This window comes from Sus scrofa, chromosome 4 (genome assembly GCF_054392235.1).
Source record: "Sus scrofa isolate SSC_HxYL_T2T_F1_AM1 chromosome 4, Sscrofa_HxYL_maternal_Yorkshire_Landrace_v2.0, whole genome shotgun sequence".
In the NCBI taxonomy this organism is placed as follows: Eukaryota; Metazoa; Chordata; class Mammalia; order Artiodactyla; family Suidae; genus Sus; species Sus scrofa.
In genome coordinates this window covers 110,466,272-110,484,480 of record NC_139386.1, presented here as the reverse complement: position 1 = coordinate 110,484,480, position 18,209 = coordinate 110,466,272, and the positions used below count along the sequence as shown (strand labels likewise).

The following is an 18,209-nucleotide window of genomic DNA, read 5'->3' as shown; positions in this document are numbered from 1 at the left end:
GGAGCAGCTCTGGGGAGTTCCCATTGCGGCTCAGTGGTAGCAAATCTGACTAGTATCCATGAGGACTTGGGTTCGATTCCTGGCCTCACTCAGTGGGCTAAGGATCCAGCATTGCTGTGAGCTGTGGTGTAGGGTCGAAGACACACTTCAGATGCCACATTGCTGTTACTGTGGCTGTGGTGTAGGCCAGAAGCTGCAGCTCCAATTTGAGCCCTAGCCTGGGAACCTCCATATGCCACAGATGTGGCCCTTAAAAAAAAAATAAAGGAGCAGCTCGGGGTTGGAGGGATTCTCTTCAGACTGCTGCTGCAGGAGGGCCTGCTCAACTTTCTTTTGGCCCTGGTGCCCCTGAGCCATCTCCATAAATCCAGGTGAACTTTGAGGAGGTCAGATCTTTCCAGTTGCAGACCCAAGTGAATTGAAGCAAAACAGAGCCCACGTGCTTGACACGTGGAAACTCTCACAGCCAATGGTTTATAAGCTGGCCAAGGCTGGGGGAGTAAACACATCCCAGAGAGCCAGAAAGCAGTTCTCTGGCAGTGATATTCACAAACCGAAAGCACAGGCTTCGGGGGCTCTCCCTAAGGTGGTCTTGGTTTTAGAAACTGGAGGCTAATCCACATGAACTGCTTGGTACCCTGCTGCTACAGAGCAAGCTCTTAGTAAATACTAACAGTCATTACCAGCATTGCTTGTCACGGAAGGAGCCGGTAGTACATCTCTAAAGCTGTCCATTCTCGAAAACTCCTTGCCTTGTTAAAAGCTATCAGCCTCATTCCAACACCTTTCAAGGTTTCTCAGCCAACTCTGCTTTTCAGAACTAAAATTTACTATACACTTCATCGGTGCCGGGCACTTAAAACATATATATTGCTATTATTATCCCCATTTCACAGGTGAAGACATTGAAACTCAGAGAAATGAAGCAACTTGCCTAAGATCACACAGTCTAGTAGGAGTACTTTGCTTGTCTGATTCCAAAGCCCTGTGCTCTTAACCATTACACTAGAACCTTCGGAATTTAAATGGCCTTCCTGAGCCCAGATTCAAGTGGAACCTGGCTAAAGAGCTGCTGTTCTTGCTCTTGCCCTTCAGAGCCTGGCTCTGCCACGCCTCTATTCCATGATGTCCACTAACCCAGTTTCCTTTACCCAGTCTATACATCGGCCAACAAGCAACTGTCTACTGAGCACCAGCACAGTTGTCACTCTCCTACAATTGTTAAGTTTAGAGTGAATTACTTTGCATCACACTCGCATAGGACATGACTGTGTACTTTCAAATACATGATTTTGCTTCATACTCACAACTCTGGGATCTAGGAATGATTGTTTTCCTTTCACAGCTGCAGGAACTGAGGTCAAAGAGGAGCTTGCCAAAGCTGCACAGATAGGAATGAGGGAGCTGGGCCTGAAAGCTAGCTGTGCTGACACCAAGCCCAGTGTTCTGACCATGGCACTGGGCTGCTTCCTCAGCCTCAGGGCCCCGGGGGCTCCTGCTGCTCCTGTCAGGCCTGTGAAAGGGAGGCTGAGGTCACTGCTGAGGGGGCTCTGTGTTCTCCGTGGCTCACTCTCCCACTCAGGTCTGCTCTTCTGCCCTGCTGTCCCCTTTCTCCAAGGGGAGGTGACGCATGGCCCAGGGCAGGGGTGGGGGACACTCTGCTTCTGTCCTCTTCACTCTAGGTCTGGGCAGACCCTCATGCAGGGTACGTTGAGGGGAAAATGGGAGACTTAGGAGGAACATTCCTGTGTTTCGTGGGCATGGAAATAGCTGTTTGGTTTTCTGTTAGGAGGGAATGCAGCTTCTTGGGGAGGCTGGCACTGGTCAAGGGAGGGGGAGGTCACAGGGACCGACCTGAAGTATAAACTAGGATCAGCCACCATACTGCTCGTCTCCCAGAACTGGAAGTTTTGCCTCAAGCTGAGGGGAGCACGAGCCCCTCTAGGAGGGCTGGGCCGGGTCAGGCTGCGGACCAGCCAGGGCCTGCACACCTTTCCTGGGTGGGAGTGCTGGAGGGCAGCCTGCTAAAGGAAGCTGCTGAGGGGGAGGGATCTGGGCTTTTGGGGCCCCGGGGCAGGAAGACCTGAGTAAGGCAAGTGAAGGAAACGTTTGTGGGATTTGCAGTTGCAGCTCCTCAGCAGCACAAAATGGGCAGTTTCGAACTGGTTTTTCAAGTTCAAGGGTCCGGGGCCCTAGTGAGCCTGGCAGGCCTTGTGGGGAAGCCTGGGTGGGTCTGGAAGCCAGGGCTCCTGGCTGGGGGAAGGGTACAAGCTATAGAAGCCACCAGTCTCCTGGTTGTTTTTGGACTGTTGTGACTCTGTTCAGCCAAACTGATATCCTCTTGTGTTGTGTGAAAACTTAGACTCTCACGCTGCGACTCCGGAGCTCGGCCTAGAGCACATGTTGCCTTTGGGGAGGCCGTGGTGTTAGTGGGGACTGGGGGACCTCCTCTTACCCTACCCTCAGCCTCAGCCCTTCCTCAGCAGCTAGAGGCCACCGCCTTTCCTCTAAGTGGGCAGGGGTGGGGCTGGAGGTCCAAGTCACATTTTAGATGCCCCTGTGTCCTGCAGGGCTGGCAGTGGCTTTCCAGACTCTGCACGGTGATGTAGCTGCTCACAAACATAGCCTCCCCTTCCCTGTGGAAACTTCCTGAATGCCTCCCTCAGCAGCCCTCTCTCTAGATCCAGGACCTAGCAGGCCTGTCCAGCCCTCGAAAGAAGGGCCCCCAGAAACATTTGTAGGAGGGGGCCGGGAAGGCTGAGGCCACTGGCACTGGAGCCCAGGGAAAAATCGACAGACACAGGTCAGTGGGAGGGCTTGCTCCCTGCAGCCTTTATCTGATCAAGTATCTCAGCACAGAATGTTCCATTTGGTGTTTCTTGTACATAAATCTTTACTCCAGTTGCAGTAGCTTTAATAGGAAAAACAGGGCCCATTTCATCATGTTTTTGCCCTAATCAAAGGTCTCTCATGCCAGAGCTATCTCTGTTTCTAATTTTCCCTATTTGGATTGGGTTGTGGGGTGGCAGAGTGGTGGGACAGGGAGAGTTACAGGAGGAATACCACCATTTGCTTTTTTTTTTTTTTTTTTTTTTTTTTAAACAGAGGGGCAATTTGGACCTGTCCTTACAAAAACTAGAGTAGGCATTTTCCCCTGGGGGGAATGGAATGGGTGGGAAAGTGAAATCTCCGTTTTCATATAACTGTTCTGTCTGAGGGAGAAAATTTGTGTTTTGGGGACAATACAAACAAACAAAAACCCACAAGGAAGTTGTAGGGGAAGGTGGCAGCTTGAGGTTGGGTAGCGTCCTGCTCTAGCCTGTACCTTGGAGCCCTTGTCACCTCCAGCTCTCTAAGACACTCCCCACATAGTCAGTGTTGATGAGCATCCCACCAGCTTCAAAAAGAAGGAAACTATCCAGGGTATTGGATTTCTTGGAGGCCTGGGAACACTGATGCTGGTCAAGGTGACACACCTTCCTCCTCTTTCTGCTCTGTGCTCCCCATCCTCACTCCCCTCTGCTCCCCTGACCCTCTCTCCTTCTCGTGTTTAGTGTCCCCTGGCAGGGGGAGCAGAAAGTCCTGTTCCCTTCTCGCTCGGCCCACCTCTCCTCTGCCCCTTCCCCGGCTGTTTGTGTTGGTTCTCACTCATCTGTCTCTTTTCTCCCCATCATCTTCTCTGCAGGTCCTTTGACCCCATCCACCTTTGGTCACTGGTGGAAATCACCCAACTAGGAATAAAAAAGTACTTTTCGGGCTGGTTTCTGGCTCCTCTGATTCTTTTTTTTTTTTTTTTTTTTTTTTTTTTTTTTTTTTTTGGTCTTTTTAGGGCCGTCCCCACAGCATATGGAAGTTCCCAGGCTAGGGGTTGAACTGGGGCTGTAGCTGCCGGCCTGCACCACAGCCATAGCAACGCCAGATCTGACCTACACCATAGCTCATGGCAACACTGGATCCTTAACCCACTGAGCAGGGCCAGGGATCAAACCTGCATCCTCATGGATGCTAGTCAGATTCATTTCCACTGTGCCACTGTGGCAACTCCTGGCTCTGATTCTAGGCCGATGCTGGGGCCACTGAAAGTCGCTGTGGGACTGAGAATGGGTGGCAAGAGTGTTGGAGGCCTTTATGTTTTCTCGGTAATGGAGTCCTTCTGCAGGAAGCCGCCAGGGGATAAATCGAGGCCAGCCATTAGAGCTAAGGCAGTCTTTACATGAAATCAGATCTACCGTGACAGGCCCCATGAGATGATTTTGTTACAACTCTTGCAGAGCGCTTTTCAGCCAAAAGCAGACCTCCCCCTAAAAAGCGAGCCAGCCTCACAGGTCTTCAGTGCGAGTCTCCTCCTGTCTATCTAGTGAGCCGGATAGATAGGACCCAGCCTGGGCCTCTCTGAGGTTGGGGGCAGCCCTGTGCCCAGCAGGGATCTGCCTTCTGATGAAGCTCCACAAACTTCCCCAGTGAGGCAATCAAGGCTGAAGAATCTAGGCTGTGGGGCAGGTAATCCAAGGATTAGGTAGCTTTGGCTCTGGAATGCGGAGCAAAGTTGCAGTCCCACAGACTTCCCTTCCCTTCCTAATCACGCCGGGCTTAGGCTAATATCGGAGCCTGGTTAGCCTTCCCTGAAGTGGCAGGGCTGGCTGCGGGCGCCGGGAGGGTGAGGGCTCCAGGAGGGCCTGAGAGGGAGCCGGGCCTGCTGTGGACCCGTCTCCCTGCAGCTTCCGTCCCAAGACTGGCAGATGGTCATGCTGGGCAAAATGAGGGAGGGCTGGCACACAGGCTGCTTCCAAAAATTTAATAAATAATGATTTTTAAAACTGTATAAACTATAAATTACCATGCAGTCCTTATAATTTAAAATAATTTACAGGCTGAGGTAGGGAGGGGCGCAGGAGAGTGTGGGTGGGGAGCTGGGGGAGGTGGGGGCTGGCTTGCAGGTCAGGCTCTTCTCCCCGCCTTCCTGCTGAGCACGCACACGCAGGCCGTGTCGATTCGGATAAACCGCCAGGCAGCCTGCTTGCCGTCCATGGTCAGCGCCTTGACAAAGGTGTGGGTTGTGGTACAATACGAGTTCCAGTGCTTTGAGTCGATGCCCCGGCACCCGCTGTCCACGGGATTGGGGTCCCGGCACTTGGTCTCAAAAAAGTACTGTTTAAACACGCTGTTGTTGATATTCACCTCTCCCAACACCATCACCTCCTTGCCCTTGATGTCCGTGGCAGTGGTCTTGTCCCCCACCCACACGCTGACGCTGTCGCACACCGAGAACTCCCCCCGGTGGAAAACGGGGTGGGATGACGACCGCTTGCTCCTGTGAGTCCTGTTGAAGGAGGCGGCGCCGCTGGCCTCCAAGTCCGGATCCTGAGTGTCTGCGGCCACAGGCGGGGGCTGGGTGCTAAACAGCACTCGGGGTGAATGCAGTCGCCGCTTTTTAAAAAGTTTGGGGTCCACAGTGATGTTGCGGGTCTGCCCTGCCACCCTGGCGGCTATCGCCCCAGCCGGGGCACTGTGGGCTCTGCGGAGGGCTGTGTCAAGGGAATGCTGAAGTTTAGTCCAGTGGGCTTGGGGGATGGCGTGTCCTGCTGGGACATTGCTCTCGGTGTGCGGTTCTGCCTGTACGCCGATCAGAAGAGCTGTGATCAGAGTGTAGAACAACATGGACATTACGCTATGCACCTGGAATGACACAGAAATGAGGGTTATTCCATGGAGCGCTGCAGGTTGGGCAGAGGTAGTTTCTGGGTTCCTCGGAGTTGCCCTCCCAAGAGGATGACGAGGAGGCTTCTCCTGGTGGTGAAGGGCAAGGGGACCGGGAATTGACCATTCAAACCAGGACACTTCTGAGAGTGAAAGGTACTGCTACAACAGTTGCACTGGGACACCAGGCTTAAATAGGGCTGGCTCAGACAACCTGTTTGTCCGGGCTCAGACTCCATATAGGGGGTGGGCCTTTCCGGGAAGGGACAGAGCCCCTGAAATTCTGCCCCATAGTGTGGTATGAGTTCAGCAGTGCTGTTTACAGAACCCCTTGTGTTCTCTACCTGCCAGCAAGGCAGCCGTGGTCAGGTGATAAGTGTGCACAAGTGTGCACCGGGCTGGCTGGAGGGCAGTTTGATACCTCCCAGCAGTGTCCTGCCCAACAGCTTGGGAAGGGAGAGGGCAGGCTGCTGGGGACTTGTCTTGAAGCCTCAGCACTGAAAACACCCTCTTCAGACAGCAGCACTGGGCCAGCTCTGAGATCTGGTGACTGAAAATCCACAAAGCACTGTTTGGCCAAAACAGTGTACGGCTCTGGGATCACCTCTAGCCAGTCCATCTATTCAGCCACTCGTGTGCACATATAGATGCAGTACTGATAATGGTTCCTCTTTGCGGGGGTGATGTTTTCAAACACGCTCACTTCTAGTTTCTTGTTAGTCTGGGAGTTAGGTTAGGGTTTATCATCTCTCAATCGCAAATAAGAAAAGTGAGCCACAGAAAATTAACTAAGGGCCTATAGTCGCAAAACTTGGACCAAAAATAGAATCCAAACTTGACCCCTCACTAAGCCAGTCACCCTTCCATCCTTCCTTCCTTACCCCTCTTTCTCTTTCATTTTTAAGTGTGTCTTTTAAAAAAATTATTTAATCTTCTTAGATGAGAATGGGTCAAATGGCATAAATCATCTGTCCCCACAAGGCAGCACAAGCCCCTCTTGAGCATGTGCCAGACAGGGCTCTGCACTGCACTGTACTTGCCCACTAGTGTCCACCTCCAGGTCAACTAGCTGTGAAGTTAGCTCTGTTCTTGAGCTCACTTCCGGTGAGCTCCTGTGTACACCTGTGCACATCTATCACATGTCACCCCCTCTAGGAAGTTTCCCCGATCTTCCTGGTAGGGTTAGAGGTGTCCCCTAGAGAGGGTGTTAAACTTCTGATTTGATCCCTCCCCATTTCTCTCCCCACAGATCATTCTGCTCCCTGCCTACTCTTCTGGGCTGGCATGGGTACCACTGTCTCCTTGAGACCTTCTCAGATCACCCCAGCCACACTTTAGAAGTGTGTGTGTGTGTGTGTGTGTGTGTGTGTGTGTGTGTGTGTTCTCTCCACTAAATCAGTGTAATGAAAAGAACCCTGCACTGGATCTGGGGTTAAGAAACCTTCTTTGGATACCTAACCCCTCAACGTGTTAGCAGAGGAAAGTCACTTCATCTTCCTGAGCACTGATTTCCCCATGGAAAAAGCAGGCAATAAACACTCTTTCACAGGGTTGTTGTTAGGATTGAATAGGTGCTCACATACCTATTTCATTCCAATGTCCTGTGGTCAGGACTTTGCTTTTTTCAGTTATTGCCACTCATTCACTCCTGGAGTGCACTCCAGCCATGTCTCTTCAGAGCACATAGTTTTATGTCTGTCAGGCTTCTTTTCAAGCCTAACGAATCATGCTTGTCTCCCCACTTGCCACAAGGTCCCAGAGGTCAGAGCCTGTCTCATCCACCTGCCCAGCTAGTCACTCCACCCTTTGTCTTCCCTGGCGCTTTGTGCACAACCCTGTTACTTCTCCTCGTGCTATGAATAGTCATTTAATGCGTCTCTGTCCCTGAGAGCACTTCAGAAGCGGTGCCTTTTGAATTTACCTATTTCTGGGGCCATTTGCAGTGCCAGGCTGGTAGTAAGTCCTCAAAATCGGAGAATGAATAAGATTGTGAATGGGGATGGCCAGAGCAACTCTGCATCTGCCTCCTTCCCACTGTGATGCCTGGTTTTCTCTTGGCTTTTGTGCGCATGACCACATGCTGCATTTCTAATCTGTTTTAAAGTGATGCGTTCTCCCCAGTAATGGGCTTTTATTCAGCTGGAAATAGACAGCTCTTTGGTGAGATACCAAGAATAAAACCAGCAAATTCTTTTCTCTTGGGTTACTTTGAAAAAAATGTTTGTGTTTGCTCCAGTTCTCCAGCCAGCCATGAAGAGGAGGCGGTGACACATCTGGCTTTTTGACCATCCCTGGTTCTGCTGGCTAATGGTCTGGCAGATGAATGTCCATTTGATTAGTCAGTTGGCAGCTAATTAAAGCCCTTTTGCTTCTTCTCCTTTTCTTGTTTCACTTCTTTCTGCTTCTCAGTACACATGATCTCTCACCAGGTAGGTGAAGGGAGAATAAATGAAACAGAAATTCATCCTCTTATATTATGTTAGTAAACTTAGTCTTTGGATAGGGAAATGAAAAAAAGCCTGCAGTGTAGGATTTTGATGGTAATAAAGGACACACTGCTCCCTATTTCCCGTTTCCAGAGGTGCCACCTCATTCTACAGTCTCTCTGGTGAGCTCACCCTCTTCGAAGGGGTCAACTGAAATTTCTGTGCAGTGGATGCCCACGCCAGCAGCTCTGCTCCAACACCTCTTTTGAAAGCCAGTTCTGAACCCCCAGCTTTCTGATGGGCAACTCCCCATGGATGTTGACGTTTTAAATGCAAGACATCCAAAACAAAGATCTTTATCCTCACAATCCTCACTAGGATCACCACCCTTGCCTTCTTCCTCTTTCCTCAACAGCAGCTGCCCCACTGGGGGCCACTAGATGATTCATTAAGTAGTTCCACAGAATCATCTCTTGTGAGCATCTCTCGCCATCCTCCCAAAAGTGTTTCTCTGCATCTTCCTTTTTCATTCCTTCATTCACCAGCTCCAAGCCTCAGTTCATCACTGGAGTCTGCTCTTTCCTCTGTGCCCTTCATCCAGCCCTTTTTGTTCCACTTCAGTAGCATCTCTTGAGACTGTACTTCCTATTCTCGCTTCTGTGTTCCTGGTGCAGGTCATGGAACAATCTCCCAGTGGATGTCCTGGACCATCATTGCTCTTCTTCCAAAGCCTACCATCCCTGGCTGCCCCATTTAACTTCCTAAAGCACTGCTCTGATCACATCACCCTGCTCAAAGGATCCGCTGGCAAGCGCTTGTCTAGTGAGCCACTAGGACTGCTCAGCCTGGAAGACAGACCCTGCCCTTCTTCTACTCCCTTCACATATTTTGCATTCCAGGCAAACAGCTCCTCAAGGCTGTGTTATCCCTAGTCGGGCTTGTTACCGCTGAGCCACAATGGGAACTTCCCCTGTTGGCTTTTAACACCCAACTTAAATGCCACCTCCACTGGGGAGCATTTCCTATTTTCAAAGAGACCACCTCTCGCCCTCCTCCACCTCTTAATGCTCCCTTAGGGCAGTGTATTCTCCTCTTCTCCCACCTAGAGGGCCAGGTCCCTGGTGGCAGAAGCAAACCCGTTCATCTTATTCATGTGCAGGTGACCTAGCTCTTGTAGGGAGCTCCACCTCTAAGAGTCAGTGAGTGCGTGGACAAGTCTTTTTTCTGTGCCACTTTATTTCTCCATTCAAGTGTTGATGTTTAAGGTATCTTTCAGCTCTGACGCTCTGAGTTTAAGCAATGATCAAGTTTTCTGTTCTGCCTACACAATTGACTACACAAAGTTCTTAAAGTCTAATGCTGCTCTTCAATGCACTGTCCAGGTACCACGTGGTATCTGTGGCCTTTAGTCCCTGTGGAGATTTGCATCATGGAGAAACTGTTTCTCTAAGATTTGAAAATGTTGCAAATATATCTCTCATTTGGGTCTTAGATTAAAAGGTTGTTTTTTTTTTTTTTTTTAAATAAACTGACCTACTCATAATGGTGTGCCCCATCACCTTTTTAAATAAAAAAGTCTTTCTTATCTAAGAAAGAAAGAAAAGATAAGAAAAGAAAAAGTGAGCATGTTTTCTAATCTAGTGATTTAAAACACAAAGCAGAGTTTACAAAAGAACATTCTCTCCTTGGTTGATGTGAACCAGGGGAGCAGTTTTATTTATTTATTTTTTTAAAAACAGCCTTTGAAGCCTTTCTACTGAAGAGATGACGGTCCTCACTGGGGCTTCACTAAACAGAGCCCTGTGAGTGGAATGATTAGCTGGGGAAGATGCAATTAGGGGCTTGCATGGAAGAAACATGTTCTGTTTAATGTGTGAATGTTCTGTATTTCTGTTTAATGTGTGAATGTTCTGTATTTGTCCTTCTCCCACCAGAATGGAGGGTGAATGACTAAGAGTGGGGGACCCGTTGGGAGCCTTTTATCCATCTGCTCATGGTCCACCCAGCTTTCTTGCCCTCTCCCTGGCTGGTGGTACATTCTGTGGCTTTCCAGTGGTTTACACACTCCAGTGCTATGAGAAATTTCCTGTACCAGGTGAACAATTTCACACAGGTTCTGGCCCCCCCTGAACAGGTGATGAAGCTGTTGTGCAGAGCTAAGCAACTGGTCCACCTCCATGGCCAGGGTGGCCAATGGTGCTTGGAGGCCCATCAACTGACCATGCCTTTGGAGGTGCATTGAGAGAGTAAGAGAATCCCTGCCTTAAAGGGAGGGGTGCCGAGAGAGAGCTGTTAGTGATTCTCAAGCTAGAGATTAGATCAGTGAACCAGGGTCACTAAGCATTAGCAAGAGAGGAAATCCTTGTGGCTGAGGAAATCCAGCCGCCACCTCCTCCTCCATCTCACTCGCCACATTGCAAACATGGATCAGGAGTCATTTCTTGTTTTACACTTGGCCTCCGCTTGAAATGTAAACTGGCTGCTGTCTTCAGCTGTAAAGACTAGGACACACTTGGGTGTTGGGACTGTGTGGAATGAGAGAGGAATTCTGTGGCCCCTCAGCCTCCCAGGGAGGTATCCCTGAGGCCACAACAGAGAAAGGCATTGACAGAATAAAATCCAGTTCTCTGCTAGCATCTCCCAGGCTGGATTTATTAGGAGGAAGCATGAACCGGAGGCACATCAGAGTTGATCAAGTCCAGAGCTTCAGTGCGTTAGAATCACCTGGAGGCCTTGTTAAACCAGATGGGGGGCACCCCCAGAGTTTCTGATTCAGTTTCTGGAGTCGGGCCTGAGAATATGCATTTTCCACAAATACTGATGCTGCTGGTTTGGGGACCACATTTTGAGAAACCCTCATCCAATCCACTCTTTGCACCTGACATGAGAGAAATGAATCTTAGAGACACTCAGAGGCCTGGGGTTGTGCAGCTAGTGAGTGGCAGACTCTGCATGTGGGCGCTTGGCATTGCTCAGCCTCTGCTGCTCCAGAGCAGAGAGGCCTGAGGCTGTACACACACTGTAATTGATGGGTCCTGGGCTGCGTTTACTCGACCACCAACATCAAAACTAAAATTCCATTCAACAGGCGATAAGTTTTACCCTCCTGAAGCCGTAAATCCAGATACCAGGGAACAGTTGGCTATTTAATTGTTTTTATATCTTGTTTATCAGGTTTCTAGGCATCATGAAGACTTGATCCCAAAGCACTTAAAATACCCATGGTAGAAATTTGCAGCCAGAAAGCACTAGCAGGTATGGGCACCTGTGGATTTATTATCTACTCCAGAATCTACTGGCCTGAATTCTTAGAGACACATCTTAAAATGAATGAGCAGAGATCATAATTGCATTATCATTTATTGGGCATAATTGTCCAATAAATTAACCAACACGACCACCCAGCAGGAGGGTCTTATTCTTCCCAATTTATAGAGGAGGAAACAGAGACACAGTAAGAGTAAATAACTTGACCACAGACAGAAGCCTGGTGGAAGTGGAGCTCAGAGCCAGACCTCTGTCTCCACATCTGGAGTTCTCCCCACCCTCACTCCATGGCCAAGGGCATGAAGAGTGATCACGGACCTTCGCTCTCATGAGGTCACCTGTTCCGACAGACCAGGAGCTGTGTGAAGGGTCTGACCGATGCTGTCTGTCTACTTGAGACCTTGTGTTCTGTTAACCTTAGGGGTGATTGGCTCAGACTCTTGACATGACCAGGGCCAGCCTGAGTGCTTGGGCGATACCCTCACCAGACGGGCTAGGAGGGTCACGTATGCTGGGTCACTAGGAGCTACCTGGGCCCCTGCTGACTGGCAGCCTGAGCTGTTGCCCCACCCTCAATCTGGGGTGTCTTTCCAGCCTTCCCGAAAGCTCTAGAACTAGGAACCTTGGTGAGGTAGATGCCCCCAAGCGCTTACCTCAGTGTGGCCAGGACAGAAAGCTGCTCCCTTGGAAAAGCCGTTATTGGGCCCGGACACTGCGCTGAGCTTGGGTCCAGCATGCCATCCAGCCCCCTGGACTGCAGGACCCCAGGCCAGGACTCTGCGGGAGGAGAGAGCTGGCATTAGATGAGCATTTCGCCACCTTCTCTAGCAGATGGGGAGCTGGGCCCCAAACAGGAGGGGGAAGGGTGTACCAACAGGATGTTCCCCTTTGCCCTCAGGGCTGGGACCTTGCCAGCATCAGGACTGAAGAAGCCAGAGCCCAGCTACCGAAATTGCCAGGGGCCTGACCTTTCACTCTTATGCCAGAGCTCTTGGTTTCTGCCTGGACACAGTCAATGGCTGATCTTATGCCCCGTGAAGGTGCTTCTAGTCCCACATCAGAGTCCAGCTCCAGCAGGTCTCCAATCCAGCATCAAAATGGAATTATTCTGTAAATTATACATGTGGACATAGCAGACCCAATTCTGGACCAGTATAACTAAGGTAAATCATACAGAAGAAAAAGTCCTGACAACTGAGAATAAGATGGTACTTTGATGAAAATCCAGAACGACTCATGGTGGCCAACAAGACACTTGCTAGATAACAGAGAGCTTTTACAGAATTGGGATGTGAATCTCAGAGAACTATACCAAAAGTCACATTTTAGGAATCAGGAACTAAGGAGCTGATGCAATGAGAAAAAAAATCTGTTCAAATTTTGGTTGTATTCCCTAGAAGCAATGGTAGGTTTTTATTCTCCTTTTACTTCTATAAACCTTGTACATGGAGATGCTTCATTCACTCATTCAACAACATTTTCTAAGCACATATTTCTAATGTGTGCCAAGTACTATTCTAGGTACTAGGGATCCAGCAGTGTATAAGACTGACAAGATCTCTCCTCATAGGAAGTTTATGGGCTTGTGTAAATACACAGCATATCTTCAGATTCTTTACATTGCCTGAAGATAAGCAGGGGATGATGACTGTGGGTGATTGCAGGGTGTAGTGAGGCGCCATGTAGACAGGGTGCCCAGTGGAGAGTTCTCTGAGGACGTGCCCTTCAAATTGAGATTTGAAGGATGAGAAGGAATAAGAGAAGGCAGAAGGAATGGCAAGTGCAAACCTCCTGAGGTAGAAACAAGTTGAAGATGCTGAGCATGCAGGAAAGAGACCTTGAAATGAGGTGGTGAGGTGGAAAGATGTAGGAAGGAACTGTGTGTGCAGGAATATCATGAGGAACTATGGACAAAGAAAGGGGAGTGGAAGGCATCAAGCTGGAGGGTGAAAGGACATTTTTTATGAATGAATTCACTGTTAGTCTATTGCAGAGCTTGTTATAGGGTAGGGTAGCTCCTCCCTCAAAAAAAGTTCTAGAATAACATCTTTATTCTTCCTGTCTATACCCCCTTTCTCCACCATGTCTTTTCCTAGTATGGACCCCTCCTCATCTTCCTGTGATACTCACTCTCATCTTGTGCTACAGGAGCAGATGTCAGTGCAGCCACCATGGCCCCCAAGTCCCTGATCACATAGAAGGGCTGGAGGACAAGGAAGTAGAAGGGGTCTGGAGTGGTTTTCTTGCTGCTAGAAATCATGACATTAAGGACTGGGATGTTACCATTCGTCTTTCTGACCTCTCTGCTCAAAATACCCTTTTGCTTCAGACATACCAGAAAAACCTTCCAATACTCAATTGGCATTCAGGCTTAGAGATGAACACTTACTCAAATACCCTTAAAGAGTTAGATTCTGTAGAAAAGCCCATTTTGACCCTCCCTCAGGGTTGGATTGAGCATAGGAGGTGGGGGATGGCATGTAGGAGGTGGGCATTCTGGGGTCTGGTTGCATCACTCTTGGGAAGAGGATCTGATCAGGTCCACAGGCCCTTTAGCTGGGTATTTGGCTAAACCCAACTGATTGCTAGACTGGAGCCTGCAGAGCTGTGTCCTGGTCCAGTTAACTCTCATTCATGGGTAAGTCACTGAGTATCTTTAAGCATCTCTGAACCCCCTTCTCCACAGGATAAGGAACTGGCATGATGACAGCTGAAGTCCCTTCCAGCTCTGCTTGCCCGTGATTCTATGAATGTTTATGTTTCCTAGGCTATATCCCTACTGAGTGCTTAAGGAATGCTTTCCCTGGTCTAAATACCAGAATTCATTTATTTCATTAATAAAATCTAAACTTACAGGTGCTACACTGGCCACAGTGCTAGATGCTGGGGACACAAAAAAAGAAAGAGACATAACACAACTTCCAAAAGTAGATAAGCTAGAGGTGAGGAAAGCAAACACATGAACAACATTTAAAATACAATGAAAAGCAAAGAGGGGGGTAGTTCCCATCGTGGCGCAGTGGAAACGAATCTGACTAGGAACCATGATGTTGTGGGTTCGATCCCTGGCCTCACTCAGTGGGTTAAGGATCCGGCGTTGCTGTGAGCTGTGGTTGCAGACGAAACTCGGATCCTGCATTGCTGCCTCTGTGGTGTAGGCCAGCAGCTGTAGCTCCAATTCAGCCCCTAGCCTGGGAACTTCCATGTGCCATGGGTGCAGCCCTAAAATGACAAAAGACCAATAATAATAATAATAATAAAGTACAATGTGTTAAGTATGATGATTATCTGACATGGCATGGAAGACATAGTGAGGGAGGAATTATTTTTATCTGGCCAGATTAGCCAGAGACATATATGTTACTTCATAGAGGAAGTAACACTGAGTAGGTTTCTTAAGGATGAATAGGAGTGCATTAGGGAAGAAGGGAAGGAAAGGCATCCCAGAGCCCCAGAGTTCATGAACTGGCTAGAGCTATGACATGGCCTAAGTGGAGGTCTTGGGGGAGAGTCAGAGGAGTGTGTGATGGGCCTTACACAGAAGCAGGTAAATTAAGGGTTGGCAGGGCTCACTGCTGTGACCTCCTGCTGACTGTACCTTCCTGTGTGACACAAAAAGCCTCCACTTTAATCTATAGAACAACCAGAGAAGTAAGAGTGACTCTCTTTGAAAATATTGTATATATTCCACTATAAGCAAGGATGGCCTCCATCCAACTGATTGGAAGGTGAGAGAAGGTTGATCTAAACCAAACATTCCACAACTCCTAGGCAGATCTGCCTTCTTGGGGGATCAGCTCTAGACCAACCACAATAGGTTCCCTGGCCGTTTATATGCAACCTCTGGGCCAAGCCACCTTTGCATGCAGGAACCCCTGCCACCCACATCTAGATGCCTGGATTGCAGTATTCAAGACCCTGTCTTGCATCTCCTATGCCTTTGGCCTCCTCTTGTTCAGTGTAGGGACAGGTAATTTGCAACTGGAGAGAGTGATTTCCTGTCCAGAATACTGAAACACTAAGTGATTTTCCTAGGTTTGTTGTCATTTTGTTTAGTTTCATGCCAGTGAAGGCTGGGACTCTAAAATTAATTCCAGTTTAAATATTACCAATTTTTAATGCAAAGATATTAGGAACAAACAACCCAAATGCCTATTTTTAAAACCCTGTCTGTTCTCATGCAGTAGTCACTTAATCAGACGGCTTTCACACTTTTATAAATGCATGGAAATAAATCCTAGCTCATCTCAGGACCATGTTCTCTTCCTTCTTATAAGGGCATAAAGGAAGAGTATTATTGAAGTCCGGTGTACCCCTTCTAGACTCAGACAACACTGGCCTGTTCTGGGTCTCAGGCATGTTTCTCAAAGTGAGGTCTATTATAGTATTAGAACTATCTCAAAGCTTGTTAGAAATGCAAAGTCTTAGGCTCTACCATAGGTCTAGCAATGCTGAGTGAAACCCCAAAATCTGAATTTTAACAAGCTTTCAGGTGATTCTGATGCAGACCTGAGTTTGAGAAGCACTGTTTTGGAGGGTCCCACTCTGGCTCCCTCCTCCAACTGCAGCCTCCCCCTGGGTTGAGGGATCCAGGACTGTGAGGAGTGACAACCCAGAGTCAGCCTACTGCAGTGGGCTGCCTGCTCGACTTTAACTTTCCATATTACAGTCAACATTATGTCTAGTCTATGCTCCAGAGCCTGGACCAAACAGCCTTGAGTCAGCTAAAGCTAAAGTTTCTTCTGCAGACCCTCTGAGGTTAAGCCTGTTTATACGGCCCTTTCCCTTGACACTTGTCTCAGCATCTCCTTTACTTTCATAAGGTCTCAATGATGTTTTGGTCAGTTTCAAAGTACGGACTCCCAAGATGACCATAAAGAAAAGCCAGGGCTGAGAATCACAGGTGTGCAGGATGAATGGAAACTTGACACTGGCTTTGATAAGCTAGCAATTAAGAAAAACCTAATTAAGAAATTAATATAACTCATAAAATATAAAGTGCAGGTGTGGTCAACCAGAAGGTGAGAGAATATAGCTTGCAGATTCTCTGGGGGATATTGTCCCTGTCTCCCCTGTCTGACAGCCCCCCACCCCAATTATTTAGGTATGATTGACATTTGTGAATTGGAAGGTTTTCTTTTTACTCTTTGTGTGCCACTTAAGATATTCTTTGGTGTTTGAGCTAAGGTTAGCTTATTATTAAGCCCAGGGATGTTTTTAATATCAAAAATTGGGGGAATGCCTGACCAAAAAGACTTTTTGGATCACGTCTCACATGTGCATGGGACGTAATGGCTGGTCCTAAGAGCGGCTTGCCTCACATCAAAGATGCTAGAGCAGCTGGTGGGGTCTGCAGCCTCCTTGCTCCTACACTCCACCTGCTGGAATTCTGTGAGTTGGGAAAACTCACCAAGAAGGCTGGGCATTAAGAACATGTTGTTGAGGGCAGAATAATAATTGGTAATGGTGTTGCCGTGATTTTCATTGCTGTAACTGTTCCCCTTAATTCTCCCCTCTTTCTTTTAGTTCTTACTCTGAGCCTATACACAAAGAAAATTTGAAATCCTTTGCATTGAAAGTCTGTTTTCCTAATTTTTAGCCTAATCAGACTTTTCTAGTATGGAACATGACCATGAGGTTTGCTGACTAGGAGCTCTATTTTTTTGGGGGGAGGGGGTATTCAATTTTGGCCATATCGAGATGATTTGGCATGTGTTAACTATTTAGTGGTTTTGGCACATCCGATAGGAAAATAGTGCATCTGGCAACAAGGACTTAGGAAGACATTAAGGTTCAGCAAAACCGTTCTTTTTTGACTGAAAGTTTCGATGCTGACAATTCTAAAGTGCCTTGCTTCTTTCCCCTAAAAGAGAAACAGTCCTGTGGCTCTATTGGAGTTTCTGGGATAAATTACCATCCTTCCTAGCATTTCCACAGAGAGTCAGGCAGCCCAAAGAAGAAACTATCAGAGTGGGTTGACCTTGAGTTTCAGAATCAAGAGCATTTGCTGTGAATGTGTGTGACGGACCACAGTCTTCATGGTGTTTACCCGACTGGATTTGTGAGCTGTGGATTCACGATATGTGCAATGCCGACGCCACAGAGGGGTTTTCGTAACATGGGTAATTACACCGACATGAATGTGGTAGAAGATAAGACATCTAAACACACAGCAGCTTCCCATTATGGAGTTGAGGGCAGTACATTTTTGCAAGAATGTGCTACTAAATAACAGTCCTTGTAGTATAGCCCATCAGCTTTGTAATACTAATGATACATCTATAATCTACATTGGAGTTCCAAAAACAATCCAATAGTTTTTCAAACTTCTCTGCAACCCTAAGAAAACATCGCCTCAGTTCCAACTGGCTGATCCTTAAACCACAAGAAAAAGATCCATTTCAGCTCTGCATTGGGCCCTTCCCGGCTGCCATTCCCTTACTTGGGACTAAGAACAGACAGAAGTACTGGGGAAAAGGGGACTCACAGCTTGGTTGGAATCAAAGTTTACCTCCAATAATACCGGTGCCTACTGAAGCCTCCAGCCCACCGTAGACTGAGGTGACCACCTGGGATGGAATACATGAACGAAAACAAAATGCTGCCAGTAAATGCTAACTCCGATCCAAGGCTTTCTTCTATTTGCTTTATAGGATTAAATGTCCTCAGCTGTTCTTGAACTAGCCTTTTCCTCTCAGTGTGTGGTATATTTTCCCAGCAGCAGGTCAAGCAATGTTACAACACATACGTCTGTAATGCAATTCAGATGTAACTTCAGAAATTAAGACAAGCTAAAGATCCATAGCCCGGAAAAAGACC

General features: G+C 48.2%; 1 protein-coding gene and 1 long non-coding RNA gene across 7 annotated transcripts in view; one reads left to right on the top strand and one right to left on the bottom strand.

Annotated features, from left to right (window-relative positions):
- Positions 1–18,209, top strand: part of LOC102166460 (uncharacterized) — a 418,456-nt gene that overhangs the window by 190,689 nt on the left and 209,558 nt on the right. Inside the window, exons 5-6 of one of the 5 annotated variants that reach the window (XR_014844456.1) lie at positions 11,298–11,378; positions 12,289–12,553. The exons of the other annotated variants lie outside the window; for them this stretch is intronic. This is a non-coding gene — a long non-coding RNA (uncharacterized LOC102166460). The remainder of the gene's footprint in view (positions 1–11,297; positions 11,379–12,288; positions 12,554–18,209) is intronic. 5 annotated transcript variants of the gene reach the window in all.
- NGF (nerve growth factor) overlaps positions 4,782–18,209 on the bottom strand; it is a 51,536-nt gene continuing 38,108 nt past the window's right edge. For both annotated transcript variants that reach the window (XM_085020766.1, NM_001444486.1), the window contains 2 exon segments: positions 12,044–12,167; positions 4,782–5,676 (listed from right to left, as the gene is read on the bottom strand). In XM_085020766.1, the coding sequence (XP_084876892.1) occupies positions 4,939–5,664 (726 nt within the window). In that variant the 5' untranslated portion in view covers positions 5,665–5,676; positions 12,044–12,167 and the 3' untranslated portion in view covers positions 4,782–4,938.